The sequence below is a fragment of the Aquila chrysaetos genome, chromosome 4 (assembly GCF_900496995.4).
Source record: "Aquila chrysaetos chrysaetos chromosome 4, bAquChr1.4, whole genome shotgun sequence".
NCBI classification, from domain to species: Eukaryota; Metazoa; Chordata; class Aves; order Accipitriformes; family Accipitridae; genus Aquila; species Aquila chrysaetos.
The window spans coordinates 5798734-5814192 of NC_044007.1; the positions used below are offsets into that span (position 1 = coordinate 5798734).

The following is a 15459-nucleotide window of genomic DNA, read 5'->3' on the forward strand; positions in this document are numbered from 1 at the left end:
TCTTTTACATTCAGATGACCAAGATACAGTTTTCCCCAGCTGCAATTAATGCAAATGCCAGACTGAGTTTTTAGGCAAGAAAATCTTTAACCCTATGTAAAATTCGTTCTAATAAGGGTTGTTGGCATCTTTGATTTTGGAAATGTAATATCAGACTCTGCCCTGAATAGAAAATAAGATGTTTTCCTGGCTGCGGTAGGAGAACTGGGGATAGGTTTTCTATTTTAATTTGTCACTGAATTATTATCAAGGATTTATGGCCAAAGAAAATTACTTTCCCTATAGTAGCTGTCCTGTGACTTGTGTGTCCATATATATATAGATGATATATATATGGATAGATAGGTATATCTCAGATATATAACAAGGAAAACATGAAATATTTATTTATACTGGTGTTTGACATCCTTGCTGTCAAATGTACCTTTTCCCTTCTTCTTTTATTTCTAGGGCAGAGCCTATGGCAGAGGAGAAAGAGGAGAAAAGGTAAGATCTAATCCTTAATTGGACTAATTAAATGAGAGTCGCTTGCTGTCGCCTTCTGTAGCTCAGAGGTTGCTTTTGGAGTGCACAGGATTCAAGAGATGTGATCAGTTGGATCTTTGTGGGGAACTTTTATATTGTGTTATGCCTCCTTCTGCAGAAAAGCTTTTGAGCGTTCATTGCTTTTCCCCTTTGTGTTCTTTGAGTTTCCTTTGTGCATTGGCCATGTAAAATGCTATCAAATTGAAATCATAATCTTTGCTTTGTGTAAGCAGCAGTGAGTTCGTGGAGGATAATGCTCACTGGCTGGAAGGATGAAAAACAAAGGAAAAGTATAATTTTGAGTTTATTGAATTTTCAACAGGATTAAATTTGGGTCATGAGGAGACTGCCATACTGTTTCTTTTCAATGGATATTTTCATTAATAACCTGAAGGACAAAAGCCGGAGTATTTTCTTACTGCAAATATTAGGCAGGACAGAGTATTAAGACTTGGAGGTTAAAATTGAGGATACAGAATAACCACTGAAAATTGCTAGGTTATCTATCTTGGAAAATACATTCAGTGGTGATCGACAATGTGAAACAAGTAGTATGACTGGACTAATTTGTATTAAAAAAGATGTTGGTTTCCAGGCAATTCTGGCTGCAAACTTCCCACTCCCCACAACAAAATGAGGCTGCAGACCTAGCCTGCAGAGGAGAAGTAGCTCTTTCTCCCTGTAGCTCCATATCACACCTGGTTGTGAGTGTTTTCCTTACCACCAAAATGAAATTTCAAGTTGTGTTGAACAATAGAAAAAGATTGACAGGAGGGTCTACGAGATAGATGGGCGTATTAAGGAAGAAGTCATGGTTCATACTGAAAATGAGATTAAGAATCTGTGGACTGTTTTCCAGGGGGTCTGTGGCTACCCGATTGCTCAGGGAATTTAAAATAATATTGGATTGTGGTCTGAAAGGAAGAATGCCGCACTAGCGAGAACATGGCATTTATGGCCATTGCATCTTCTCATTTGTTCTTTCTATGATTATGATATATTGATTGTATATAGCAGTAATGCATCATGTGAAATTACAATCTAAATGAGGGTTGCTCATGGCAGGAAATATTATCGAGCCAGGCTAGAGACGTGGGGGCTATAAAGCACACATTTCTGCATCCATCTTCCTGCAGTCCTCCCACTGACAGCCACTATTTAGCCTTTGAGACTCAGGATTCAGCCTTTGGAAACCAGCTCATGTTTGGCAGGTGGTGAGAGTCAGCAGTCTGATGGGAAACATGATGTTTACAATCTAAGTTGTGCTGCAGTTGAAGCAAGTTCTTGTTTTCTTATGTTTTGATCTCTGCAGAAAACTGTCGGAAAACATTACTCCATCTGTATTATTGTCATACCTAGAAAAATAGGTCTGCAAGTCTGGATTTGAGGGGAAAAAATAAAAAGACCCCGCAGTATGTGCAGAACTTCTTTGATTGGAATAGCCAAACAACATTGACTGGCCCAAACGAATGTGTAGGCACAGAGATCCCTGAGTTTATGGCCAGCTTGTTTTGTTTATCTGGTACTCCTGCCAGTCGAGGCAGCTTGTCCTCGTCTGTGGAAGAAGTGTATTTGGTACCCTTTGTGTTTGTGCCCCATGTCTGCCCAATGGCTGAGTGTCAGTACTGTTGCTGATGGAGAGCAAAAATATATCAGCTGTACATTGCTGGCTTGATTAAAAAGGGATCTTGGGGATATAGAATCATAGAGTATCTCATGCTGGAAGGGGCCCATAATGATCACTGAGTCCAACTCCCTGCTCCTCACAGGACTACCTAAAACTCAATCATATGACTAAAAGCATCATTCAGACACACCTTGAACTCTGAGGCTTGATGCCACGACAACTTCCCTGGGGAGCCTGTTCCAGTGACTGTCCACGCTCTCAGTGAAGAACCTTTTCCTAATGTCCAATCTGAACTTTCCCTGATGCAGCTTCATTCCATTTCCTCGTGTCCTATGGCTGGTCACCAGAGAGAGGAGATCAGCACCTGCCCTCCTGCTGCCCCCCTTGACGAAGTTGTAGACTGCGATGAGGTCACCCCTCTGCCTTCTCCAAGCTGAACAAGCCAAGTGACCTCAGCCACTCCTCCTAAGTCTTGCCCTCGAGGCCTTTCACCATCTTGGTCGCCCTCCTCTGGACACACTCTAATAGTCTGATGTCCTTCTTATATTGAGGCGCCCAGAGCTGCACACAGTACTCGAGGTGGGGCCGCACCAGTGCCGTGTAGAGTGGGACAGTCACCTCCCTGGTCCGGCTAGCTATGCTGTGCTTGATGCACCCCAGGGCACGGTTGGCCCTTCTGGCTGCCAGGGCACGCTGTTGACTCATATTCAACTTGCCATCAACCCAAACCCCCGGATCTCTTTCCATGGGGCTGCTCTCCAGCCTCTCTTCCCCCAATTTGTATGTATAACCAGGATTACCCTGTCCCAGGTGGTGAATCCAGCACTTGCTCTTGTTAAATTTCATACGGTTGGTGATTGCCCAGCTCTCTAGTCTATCCAGATCTCTCTGTAAGGCCCGTGTACCCTTCAGGGAGTCCACAGCTCCTCCTAGTTTAGTATGATCAGCTAACTTATTTAATGTATGTTTGATTCCTGCATCCAGATCATTTATAAAAACATTAAAGACCACTGGCCCTAAAATTGAGCCCTGAGGAGCCCCATTGGTGACTGGCTGCCAGCCTGGTGTAACCCCACTTACTATTATTAACCGTCAGCCAATTGTTCACCCAACGTATTATGGACTTGTTTAGCTGTGTGCTGGACATTTTGTCCAGCAGGATACTGTGAGAGACAGTATCAAAAGCTTTGCTAAAATCCAAACCCAACCACATCTACTGGCTTCCCTTGGCCAACTAGATGGGTGACCTTGTCATAAAAGGAAGTTGAGTTGGTTAAGCAGGACTTTCACCTCGTGAACCCATGTTGGCTGTGACCAATGACTGCGCTGCCTCTCAAGTGTTTTTCAATAACTCCCGGAATAACCTTCTCCATAATTTCACCAGGTACTGAAGTGAGACTGACAGGCCTGTAATTACCAGGGACTTCCTTCTTACCCTTCTTGAAAACTGGGACAACATTTCCCACCTTCCAGTTGGCTGGGACCTCCCCAGACTCCCAAGACCTTGCTGCCAGGCCGTGGCCTGTTTTCCCGCCCTGTTTGCAGCACTCCGTGTCACCCATGCTCCCCAGGGGATACTTTTACTGGGGGGGGGGGACTTGGCCGCCATTGCTCCTGGCCCCGCGCCGTTCTCCTCAGCCGCTGTGGCGGGAGCTGCCGGCTCCTGGCGGGTCTCCCCGCTCCCCTCAGATGTCCCCTCTTGAGGAAACCCCGCCGTGCCCCGCGCTGGAGCATTCCACTGCCGAGCGTGCCGGCACCGGAGCCGCTCGTCTCGGCGGTGCGTTTGTGCGTGTAATTTTTCACAAAACCAAAAAGCTCATCTTCGTGGTCGGCCTTCAGGCGCAAAGGTGAGCCTTCGGCGGCAGAAAGGGGTAGGGCTGTAATTCGGGGGGGGGGTCAGCCCCGCAGGTGGTGCGCGTACGACGGATCGCTATCGCGTGTAGGGGTGGAGTACCGTGTCTGTGTCTTGGCATCAGAAGAAGGAGAGAGAAGTAGCCAGAGCCGTGGGGAGGCGGGATGCAAGTGCCTGCGATGCTAGTTTGCATCTATAATCCTGGAAAAAAAGGGGAGAGCCTGTGAAATGAAACCCTTCCCAGAGAGGAGAACACCTGGAATGAGAGGATTCATGTGGCTCCTTTCTGTTTGCCTGCAGCGCTGCAATGGCTTGCATGAGCATGAATTCTTGTTTTTCACTCTGGCTGTGACAGCTTTATGTTTCCTATTTTTATGGGTATGGGCCAGCACTGGGAAACTGGATCAGAGATGCTGGACTTCAAACAGCTGCAGTCTGTGCAATCGTTGCTGTGCATGCGCTCTGGATTCCTTTGTAAGGACAAGGTTCACATCCTAAGTGTTGATAGAATAAAGTTATCTCACCTTTGAAAAGACTAGGATGGTAAGATTAAAATCATCCCCTTATTCGAGTATTGCTCTCCAGCTGTGCTAGTGCCAAACACCTGCCAAATCATGCTGTTGCCAAATATTGTGTGTAGGGCAATTATGTGAGGTGTGAGGCATTTGTTAGAGGGTAAATCCTGTGCTTTTCCAGGAGGGCAGCAGAGGCACTGGCCTTCCTTCTTCAGGCCATTGCCTCAGTTATATCACTTAGTTAAAGCCAAAATGATGCTTGTATTAGAATACATAACATGCCAAGCACATCATTAGCGGTAAACCAAAAGATAATAGCAGCTGTGGCTAAAAACCTAATTCATGTCGACGTGAGGTCTTCTGTGACTTTTAAAACTGGGAAATTCACTGTGATGGCTCAAGCAACAGCCCAGCGTGTTCTGCCAGGCCTAAATATCTCAGCCTGGTAGAGGATGCTTTTTATGCACAGAAACATGCATGTGCAAACCAAATAACTGTGCATAGATATAGAAAAAGAAAATAACACAATGCACCTACAGGTGCTCATGTAAACTTCTCTAAAGTGGATTTCCTGGTTAATTGTGATTCAGCTGCTGCTGCTCTGTATTGGATCTTAAATTTCCACTGTTGACTGTCATCTTTCAGCCCTTGGAGTGTTTAATCCCTATGGCATTAGATGTGGTCTGTCATATTTCTGCTCATAAATCTGTGTCCCTTTACCGTGTGTTCATTCAGTAGTTTTGCACACGCTTATGTTATTGAACTGATTATTATACATGGGCAAATATCCAATTCTATAACATGGTGTCCTGGTTTTGGCTGGGATCACCGTGAAAGGCAATGTTTTGGCTATATTCTGTAGGTTATTCAAATGAATGTTTGCTAGACCAGGTTGCCTGGTCTGCAAGGGTTATAACTCAAATCTTCAAACCTCTGTTGATCAAAGAGGAGTAGGTGCAGGAGAGGAGTGAGGGCAGAAGGGACAGCTGTAGAGCATTTTTGAAGATGATTCAAGCAAGATGGGGTTTCAGTGACTCTTGATGAAAGTCAGGGAAATCATGTTTGACAAGAGAGGTTCTGTAGAGTATGAGGCCTGCATTCCTGGGGCACAGCCATCCACATCTTGAGCCAGCCTGCCCTTCTAATGCCTCCATACAAAGTTTAACTTGGAGGCTTTCAAATACTTATGCCCTTTTCTTGCAAAGTATGGAGTATTATGCAATGGTGCTGCGCCACCTTTCTAGCATCCTAAAGGCCAACGGTAGTGAGAAGGCTCTGCAGGTGGGAAGGTGCTTGGAAAAGCGATGATTTTAGAGAGAATAAGATGAAAATCTGTCAAACTTTGAGTGGTATGGAGATATCAGTAGGAAATTATTTTTCACTCTTTCTTCTGTTGTAAAAGCTAAGGGTAAGCAAATCAAACTAGTTGATGGCAAGTTTAAAATGAACAGAATGAAGTTGCTTTTCATACAGTAGGTATTGGAGCTCCTCTTTGCAGTCTGGTCTGGAGGTTAAAATTTTGTATGTTTAAAAAAGTGCTTCTGAGTTAATTAGGGAGAGACATCTGTAAACATCTAGTCAGTACAGATACAAACTGTGTTTCCAAGAGTATCCGAGCTTTTCCTCTGTGCTCTATCTGTTTCCCTTCATGCTAATAATCACACATGCAGCAATGAATATGAGAAACAACTTTAGTAGACTAAGTCTATATTATATTCTCCTAACAATGGTGGTCTTTTTTTTTTTCATGGTAATGAGTCGCTCTGATAAAAATGCAGAAGGATTATTATAGGATTTCTAATGAGAATAAAACCTCTGAAGTGGCTTAGCTTATTAGAGATGCAGTGACTGCAAGAACAAGCATAAAAAGAAAAAGCAGGCAGATAGTTAAGGCTCTGGGCAAGGCTGCAGGAGACCAGGCTTAAAACTTGGCTCTAACAGATTTGCTGACCTTGGGCAAAGCAGCTAGTCTTTGTTCCTGTAAAATGAAGCTGGAGAACCTCTTTCCCTCCAGGCTTTGTGTATCTTGCCTGCTAGATCCTTCAAACAAAGGCTTTGCTTCCCCTTCCCTTGCTTGTCTTCCAAATTGGAGTTATTGCCATTTTTAGGGCTTCTGGAAAAGCTGTGGAAATCTACCCTGTTAGATACAGTCTATCCACACAGAGCCCTGTGCTCTCTGTGTTTGCCCTGAGGCAGCTGAATATAAGAAAGGTCTGGCCTGAAAGCCACGTAACTTTTTTACCCCAGTGCTGTGCTGTCGGCAGGGCTTACCAAATTAGCACGAGCGAAGTGCCTCTGGGTCAGGGCTGGCTAGCATCCAGTAACTTGAGGCACAAGAACATGAGTGCAATTCTGCCTGCAAAAGGTGCCGCAGACATAGCTGGAGTCTGATATTGCATGCTGGTTTGATGGCGAAGGAAAACTTTTGCCTGGGTATTTTTAAGGGATGCATTTTGGGACAGGAAGGGCTGTGTGTGTGATTTGGTTGCAGGTAAGGCTCAGGCTGGAAGTGGTATTTTAGACACACAGAGCTATAATAATGTTTGAGAGTCAGGTCCCTGAGTGTCAGGGTGCAGCAAGGACCTGCTGTGCCCCAAGGGAGGTGGAGCTGGGAGCAATACCATGACTGGTGGGGCTGGGACCTCACTAGCCAGGGCTTATCCCATACCACCCCAGCAAGAGAGTGGGATGGGTCAGTGATGGTAGCCAGATTCAGCCAAGAGTCCAGATTACCAGACTGCGGTTGATGAAGCAAGTCTAAGTCCAAGCCAGAAAAGTGATTCTGTAAGTCAGGGTCAGGATTAACAGGGTGCATTGTCGAGCTGCTGCAGTGTAGTTCAAGCAAGGGCCAAAGCTGAGAGCTTAAAACCAGCTTCAGTACAAAGAGGGGGAACAACCACCTGAACTTCTAGAAGCAGGATATGCTCTCTGAGCACTTATATGATGTGGAGCCTGAGCTTGCACAAACCAAGAATTAGTCCTTATTCCTGCAACTTCCAAACAAAACTAATTATTGCTCCAAGAGATGATGTGTGTGTCCTTTTCACTGCTGAAACCTTGAGCCTGGTGCAAGGAAGGTGTTCCAGCGAGGTTACACGCCTTGTTTGGGCTGCTGTGGTGTTCAGACATTGCCACCAAGTCCCCAAACTCCTAAATGCCACCCAGTTTACCCAGGGCTGGTGAGCTGAAGGGTGACTCCTGGAGCCCAAGGAAGCAGCAGGAGCCTTTGTGCATCAGCATCCAGGTCGGCAGGCAGTGCTCCTTCAGTGAGCACATCTTGATAGTAACAAGATGGGAAAACATCTCCAAGTTTAGCGATACTGTTAAGTTTGAAATCTGAAAACAAAACAAAATCCCAGCTGCCCAGTAATTGGTGCTCCTTGGAGACAGTGGCTGTGGAAACATTGCTTCCTCGGGGTTTCGTTCTTAGCACTCAGGTCTTCTTACTTTATTGCACAATAAAAAATAATGTGAGCGTAGCTCAAACTGACCTGGTAATGAAAAGTGAAAGTGCAATATCTGCAGGGGTATTTGGTTGGTTGGTTGGTTGGGGGTTTTTTTTGCGCTGGGAATCATCTCTCTCGGGGACCATTCTTAACTACTGACTTCATCTGGTTAAGGTCACTCAGCACTTAACCTCTCAGTCCAGCATTTAAACAACTGTAAAATAACACCTCATCTACTTTATAAGGCTGTCATGCAGCTCACTGGAGTCGTTTGTATCTGTGATTTCTTTTCTGAATTAAAAGGTGAGGTGTATTAATGTTAATATCTGCCTTACTACTCTTGAGTATGTTCTGAATCCTCTTGTGTATGTGGGCAATTTCAGTCTGCATGTTGAGTATTTTTGAGTCCTCTTAACTGTAGTTAAAGTACATTCTGCACAGCTAAATAACCGTGGTTTGATGGAGTTCTTTTTCTTAACAATAATTAGAGGGTTTTAGATAAATTCTGTGGTTTTCTGTGACCCAGAATAACAGCTGCAGATTGTAATAAACAACTCAAAGCCAGATCACATACTAATTGTGCATCGTGACAGCTTAATTCTCAGCAGTGCAAGAATACTAGTAACTTGGGGTTTTTTCTTTACATAAACTTAGAAAACATTTCTTCCTTTTCAGCATTGGCCCCTGGCTGGCAGGTACATTGCTGGTATATAATGACACCTACTGGCAACCAGAAGTTTGCAAAGTCTTCAGCGCTTCTTTCTTTAGAGGATTTCTCTGCCAGGATCCACTGGCAGTGTGGAAAGGAAGCATGTGAGAAAGATTTGCCAGCTTTGTGCTGCTTCTGATAGAAGAGCTGGGGGGGGGGGGGGGAACAGATTGCCTTGATTCTGTCATTGATAACTGTTGTGCGAATGCGGGATGCTCCTGAGAGCGATATTGCAGCAGATAGATATGGATTAGTTGCCTGTTACGTGGAAAATAAAAAGCTTTCCTAGCAGTCTGGAGCATACACTCTGAAGTGGATCTCGTAGCCTAATGAATCACAGAGAGCTGAAGCATTACATGAAGCAGGTTGCTATCACAGGTCTATCAAAAGCGTCTTAAGTGTTCCCTGTCCCTCTCCCTGCTACACGTTTTCACTTCTAAGTTAAGCAGCCAGATTTTCCCCTTTCCACTGATCAAAGGTGTTGCCTGGCTGAGTTTCCTTGTTCGTGGCTGGGAAGGTACAGGTTCTTTTTTCATGGCCTCTCTGAAGGTGCAGGTGGAGGGGCTGGCGAGACCGTAGCAGCACCATGTTTCATGCTGTTCTTTACTTCCCAAGTAAAACCTTGGGCATCTTTAATTTCCCCTTTTGGGTCTCACCCTTTTTCTTTAAGCACTACCTAGAGATTTTATGTCTCCCAAAGTCCACAAGGCCTGTTGTCTCTGGCTTTGACAGAAAGGTGGTGATTTGTGTGTCAGACCCTGCTGGGTAATGAACATGTGTATTGTAGCAAGTGCCAGATGAGGAAAATGTGGTTTTTTTTCATGGCAAGTTGTTTTTTTTTTTTTCCTGGTGAAACAGTGACTGGACCATTAGTGGTTGTTATTTCAAGAGAATCTGATGCATTTGGCGTTATGAGTGCGTTTGGGTCTCTAGAGACTCAGTTTGTATTTCTGGTTGGCTCCGTAGGGGATCTTGGCCTTAGTTCTTCCCCTTCTTGTACCTCAGTACTCCCATAAGTAAAATGGAAAGAATGATCATGACCTTTGTAATGCACTCTGAGATGAAAAAGACTGAGGGAGCAGCATCACTTTATAAACAAATATGTCTGGTTGGACCAAAACAATTTGTAATCTTGGCAAAGGCTTGACTGAGCAGCCTCAGGTGTGTTTGGCAGTCAGCAGAGGCGTATCACTGCAAGTTGTAAGTAGGTGGTGATAAAGCCTTCAGGCAGGATGCTGTCTCCGGTTTGGGCATGGCATTTAAAGAGATATGTGGAGACATGTTGCTCGTTGCAGAGAGCAATGAGAATAATGATCGGTGATTTCACAAATTTAACCAGCAGGGAGACTGAAAGGAATGGACTCTGCAAGGAGGGGAGAAATCATGGACTTGATGATGTGGTTAAACTTGAGGAAAAGCATTCTACTTATTTCAGTGAGCTGCTGGAATAGACTCTGAGGGGTGAATGTGGAATATCAATAGCAGAAGATGTTTAAGAGCAGATTGGCACCAGAGTTTGGAGTACCCCAACACAGTACTCTTCTGCCCTAATATGCTCTTCTCAGAGCTACTGACATTTTTGAGGGGTGTGTGGAGATCTGAAGCATCAGGAACTTCCCAGAAGCACAGCAAAAGGAATTAACAGATTTTTCTCACAAGGCAAAATATCAACCAGCACGTGGCAAATCATCCATAAGACCAGAACTATTTTCTGTGTGCTATTTAAAGACGTACGGACACAAATTAATCAATGTCATGATACACGACTGGGTTATTTTTCTACTTCGATGAACACTTGCCCTCTAGCACTTGGCAAGCTGTTTGTCTGGTCCCTAGCTGTGGCAGATGCCAAGAAGGAGCATGAGCTTGTACTTCGAGACAAGGAAGTTTTTGGAGCAGAGCTGTTAAGTTTTTCACATTTCGAAGTGTTTAGCTAAGGTATCTTTAATTGAGGACCCTCTTGCCAGAACCATGCAAACAAGAAAAACTTGAACTTCAGGAACTACTGGTCCTGCTTCTGGGAATCCAACCCATTGTAGTCCAGTTTATTTCTCGGGTTATTCCTCTGTGTAGTGGGATTGTGGTACCAATTGATTCCTGTTTTCTTCTGCCTCCTATTCAGTATGTTCAATCATAAATAGGTCTGCAAATAATTTGACTGTTTCTTAATTTAAAGATTTCAGCAACTGATGGAGCAACTCTTCTAGCTCTTGAACAAAAGCATTTCAAAGACAACAGCTGCCCCCTGTTCTCTCCTGTACTCCGTTGCAGAGGTAGATGCTTTCTTCAAATAAGTACTCCACTTGGGCCAGTCTTGATTATAGATGAACCAGCAGTTGAACAGTTGTCAAGAGTTGTCTTACTACCCCAGTCTTTCAGAAACCCCTTATATAGTGAGCGAAGGTGTATCACGGTGGAAGGTATATCACATATTAGTATGAAGCTAATGAACAGGATCTTGGGCACCAATGACAGCAGTGACAGCTTTGAAGTCTTTAGGATGTTTCCAGGCTATTCTGAACTCTACAGTGACCTTGATCACGGTATAGCTGGTTACCAAATCAGTAAGCTCTGATGCATCTTCTCTTCTGCAGTGCCAGGTTTATGAGTGACCATGTGTCAAATTAACTGCTACACAGCTGCTGTTTTATATATTTTGATGTCAAGGTGGAGCATCGGATTTCTTTAGAGAAAGATACCTCTTGATATCCCTGAAAAATGATGCACCTGCTCTCCCCAGAAGAACATTCAATGACTAGGATGAAGGGTCAGAAAGACCATTCCAGTCTCACAGCAGGGCCCATGATGTTCATGATAAAGTTCAAGGGTTCAGAGAGCCTTGAAAGACAAGGTCTCCTGAATTTCTCCTGGGGAAGTTCCTTTTGGGGACAATTGACTTCTCTGCAATGCATTGAATAAAATCTTTGATATGTTTGCAGTACAAAAAATGCCCGTAACTATCATTTAACCAGCTGTCTGCATACTGGGCTGGGTTTCCTGATAGACTAGCCAAACCTATATCTTCTACTGACCCCTGTGTGTCATGTCCACATGACCTTTCTGTTTATTAAATCAGATCGTAATACAGAGACCAGCAGAGAAGATTTTCTTCTTTTCTTAGAATGAACTAAAGTAAACTCCAAGTTGAGAAGAATGTCTTATTTCTCGTGGAAGCAAAAGATAATGATAGTTTTGGTGTCAAATTTGCCAAGATATTAATAGAGTTTTACATCATTAAGCTAATAGAATCCCGCATCTGTGCGTTGGAGAATGGCAGTCATTTGTGCTGCCTCTCTGGTCAGCAGCTTTTGAAAATGGAGCTGGGTGACATATATCTACTGCAGCTTTGCCTCTCAGTTGATCTGCAGATCATCTGTGCCTTTTAATGAAACCTTTGTCTTTGCCTCACCACTCTAAAAAAAGACAAACCCAAAATTTACAGTGTTTTTCAAGAAAATACTTATTTTGTATGGCTGCTGGAGACAAAATTGTGAAATCTTTTATTTCAGCCTCCTCAAGTTGGTAGCTCCTGAATGGAAAAAACCTAGAAAAGAAAGATATTACATCCTTCCAGACACATGTGGTCTCTTGGAAGTGTTCTCAGACATTTGAACCTGAGGACCACACTCAACTGGCAACATCTCTTCTGTCCTCCTCCTTCACTATTCTCATCAAACAGTAAAGACAGTTTAGTGTGTAAACATGGATCAGCAGTAGGCCACTTACCCATGGTCTTCTCGTTTATTCTTTGTGAACATCAGGTTGCCAAGTTAAATGCAGGCCAAAGAGCCAGGAGAGAGAAAGAGTAAACTTATGGTTAGAGCACTGACCTAGGACACAGGAAATCTGGAGTGAATTTCTATCTTTGTCCCAGACTCTGTGACCTTCCATATGTCTTCTGCTCAGTTGTACCTCTGACTTGTCACCCTCGTGAGATGAAAGCAATATTACAGTTGCTATAACTTCCTTTTCATTTCACAGGGATGCTGTGAAGTTAATTAACAAAGGAGAGAGGCGTGTGTTAATGGTGAAGTCTTAACATTGCACAGTTCAATTTTGCTTCTCTTTCCATTTCATCTTGCCGCTTTTGTTCTGTTTCTCTTCAGCTCTTGCTATTTTGTCTCCTACCTTGGATATAGATCCCCTGGTTCGCGCAGCTGTCAATATGTTGAGTGTGTGATTCATGGGGTTCTGCTTGACAGATTTTTGAAGGTCTCCCAATGACACCTTTATTGATGTTTTGTGACAGGTTTAGAAATTTTTATTTCATTTTAGGATTAGAAAAGCGGCACTTTTGTGTTAGATGTAGACCAGTTTGGAAGAGAAAATAAAGAAAATGTATAGAATTAATCTTAGAATGAACCATCTGCTATCATCTGCTCTGTAAGCTGAAGGAAAAGTCCAGTGATTTACTTGAATTTGACAGGCAAATGAGAATCTAACCATGTGTTTTGGACTGATTTTTTCCCCATTATTTTCCTGTTTAGTTTGCTCTCATTTCCATTAACGTAGGCCACAACCCAGAGTTTGAAATAAAATATGTGATTATAAGCCACAGCTGTTCTCGAGTTGGAAGAAATATTTGTAAACTTGGCAGCTGCTTGAGGAGCTGCAAGTGGAGGAAAGAAAAGCAGTTAAACTTGAGTAGATTGCTTAAAAACATCACTGAGGAATTATTCCTTTGTGTGCTTTTGATGTCTCTCTAGGATCAGATAATACTGAATTGTTTTATCTCTGTATCTTTCCATATACCTGCAGATTTCTCTCTTCTCCATTTTAGGTCTCTAATTTCAGAGAAATTCCGCTATAAGGGTGGATATGGCAAAATCCCTGTATTAGTTGTTTCCACTCTGAGGAAACATATCATCTAGCAATTAAGGTTATCTACTTTGTAATTTCATAGTTATCTCCATTCAGCCATCTGAGGATCTACATGGGATGTAGATATAATTTGGTCACAGACCATATACATAATGTTCAGGCAATTCTTTGGGGTAGTGAGGCTCAATATAACCCAAACGAGTGAATTGTTGGATGTTATGCACCAAATTATGCTATATGTGCATATGGTGAGCATGTAATGGAAGGTTTAAAAAAACCCACAACCTTCAAGACCATGGAGGGATCACTAACCTAGGCCTGGTGTGATCTGGTAAACCCATGTGATGCTGGTGTACCAGGAAGACATCCTTGCTCAAATGTAGAAAAGGGATAACTCTGCTGATGTACACAAGTAAATAAAGGAACCTATCTGGGTGTGTCTATACTTCCCCGGCTCACCTTTATATTTTTGATGGATGATACACTTGAGGATGACGGGAGTATCTTTATTCTTCATCACCTCAGTACTCTGTCTGCAGCAGCTGAGATTTGCCTGTGCCTCTGAATTTCCTGATACGGCATTTTCTTTTGTCCATTGGATCTGGACACACCATGTGCCCATATAAGCCCTGCTTTGAGACCCCCCAGGAATGACAGAAGTAGTGCTTAGGCCTTTCTTTGTATCCTTTGCGTGGCTCTGAACACTTCCATTAAAAAGTAAATACAAACAAATTCAAAATTCTAACCTTTTTACTGAATTCTGCCTAAACTGTTTGTTTTAGTACGGCTCAGAAAACCTTCCTAATTTGCTTGCAGAATTTATATCAGTTCTTTCAGTAATGAAAGATGCAGTTTTCAGAGTGATTTGTCTAGCGCTACATCCTCAGAGCTTGCAGTATTCAGTATTTTAGGAACTTCCTAAGCCAAGCTGCCATATTTGTTAATGCACTTCCTCACAGGTACAACTACCTACACATTCAAGTTTTTGTCCCAAAACTATTGACCAAGGAATCAATAGGTCACCCTACCTACAACATAAAACCACTCCAGAAAGCCTAGGCTAAGCCTAAGGGAAGCTGCCTTAGAAACTAGACTCTGTTGCCTGCCCTCCTTAACAATAGTCATTTCTGCCTTTGCTGCTTCTTCCCTGGAGGGCCTGGTCTTGTTACCTTCCTATTCTGGTCGAGAGGTTTCTCCAGAATGGGACACCCTTTGAAGTTCAGATATTCATAAAGTAGATGGGTGGCAGTAGAAATGCACGACATAAACAGATAGGTGTGGTTTACATGTCACCACCAGAATCTCATTGTGTTGAAGCTGGGAACACAGCCAGCCTGTGGGTACGTAGTATTATTTTTATCCTTTTCAGTGGCACAACCAGGTTTGGCCTTGCTGCAAGGAACGTGATGGGCTTTTCTTCCCCAGGGCTCAATGCCAGCCGCCAAAGCCTACCCATTTTGCCGCTGTGGTGCCTGGATCCTTCAGCCCAGTGCACTTGCAGACCGTGTCTGCTTGGCAGCTATTTCACTGGCCTCTGCTCTCAGCCTCTGCTATTTCTTTATTATATTTATACATTGCTTGCAATTTTAAACTGAGCTTTGGAGCATAGTGACTGTCATTTAATATTTATTCATACAGAGTCCAGCAGAGTGGCCCAAGCAGGGAAGAAATGAGGCGTTGCTGTAATTCAAGTAAATAATCGTAGAACAACTACTGAAAAGTGAAAAATGGCACCTGTAGAAATATGTAGCTACCTGTGTGCTATGTAACCTCTGTATACTCACAGTCTGTGTCAGTATTTGACTTCAGTGCTTGCAGTACCTGCCTGCCCCATCTTGCTCGGCAGTATCTGCTTCCGTGTGACTGCACTCCATAGCCATATTGCACAAAAAGTCCTCTGGTTGCTTTAGATCAGATGGCAGCTTGCCAAATCTAGGTTCTTTTGACAAATATTTTATCAGCGG

At 43.5% G+C, this 15459-nt stretch overlaps 1 protein-coding gene across 1 annotated transcript in view; it reads left to right on the plus strand.

Moving 5' to 3' along the window:
• Window positions 1-15459, plus strand: part of COL22A1 (collagen type XXII alpha 1 chain) — a 239637-nt gene that overhangs the window by 108559 nt on the left and 115619 nt on the right. Inside the window, exon 12 of the mRNA XM_030012461.2 lies at window positions 451-486. Coding sequence (XP_029868321.1) covers window positions 451-486 — 36 coding nt within the window. The remainder of the gene's footprint in view (window positions 1-450; window positions 487-15459) is intronic.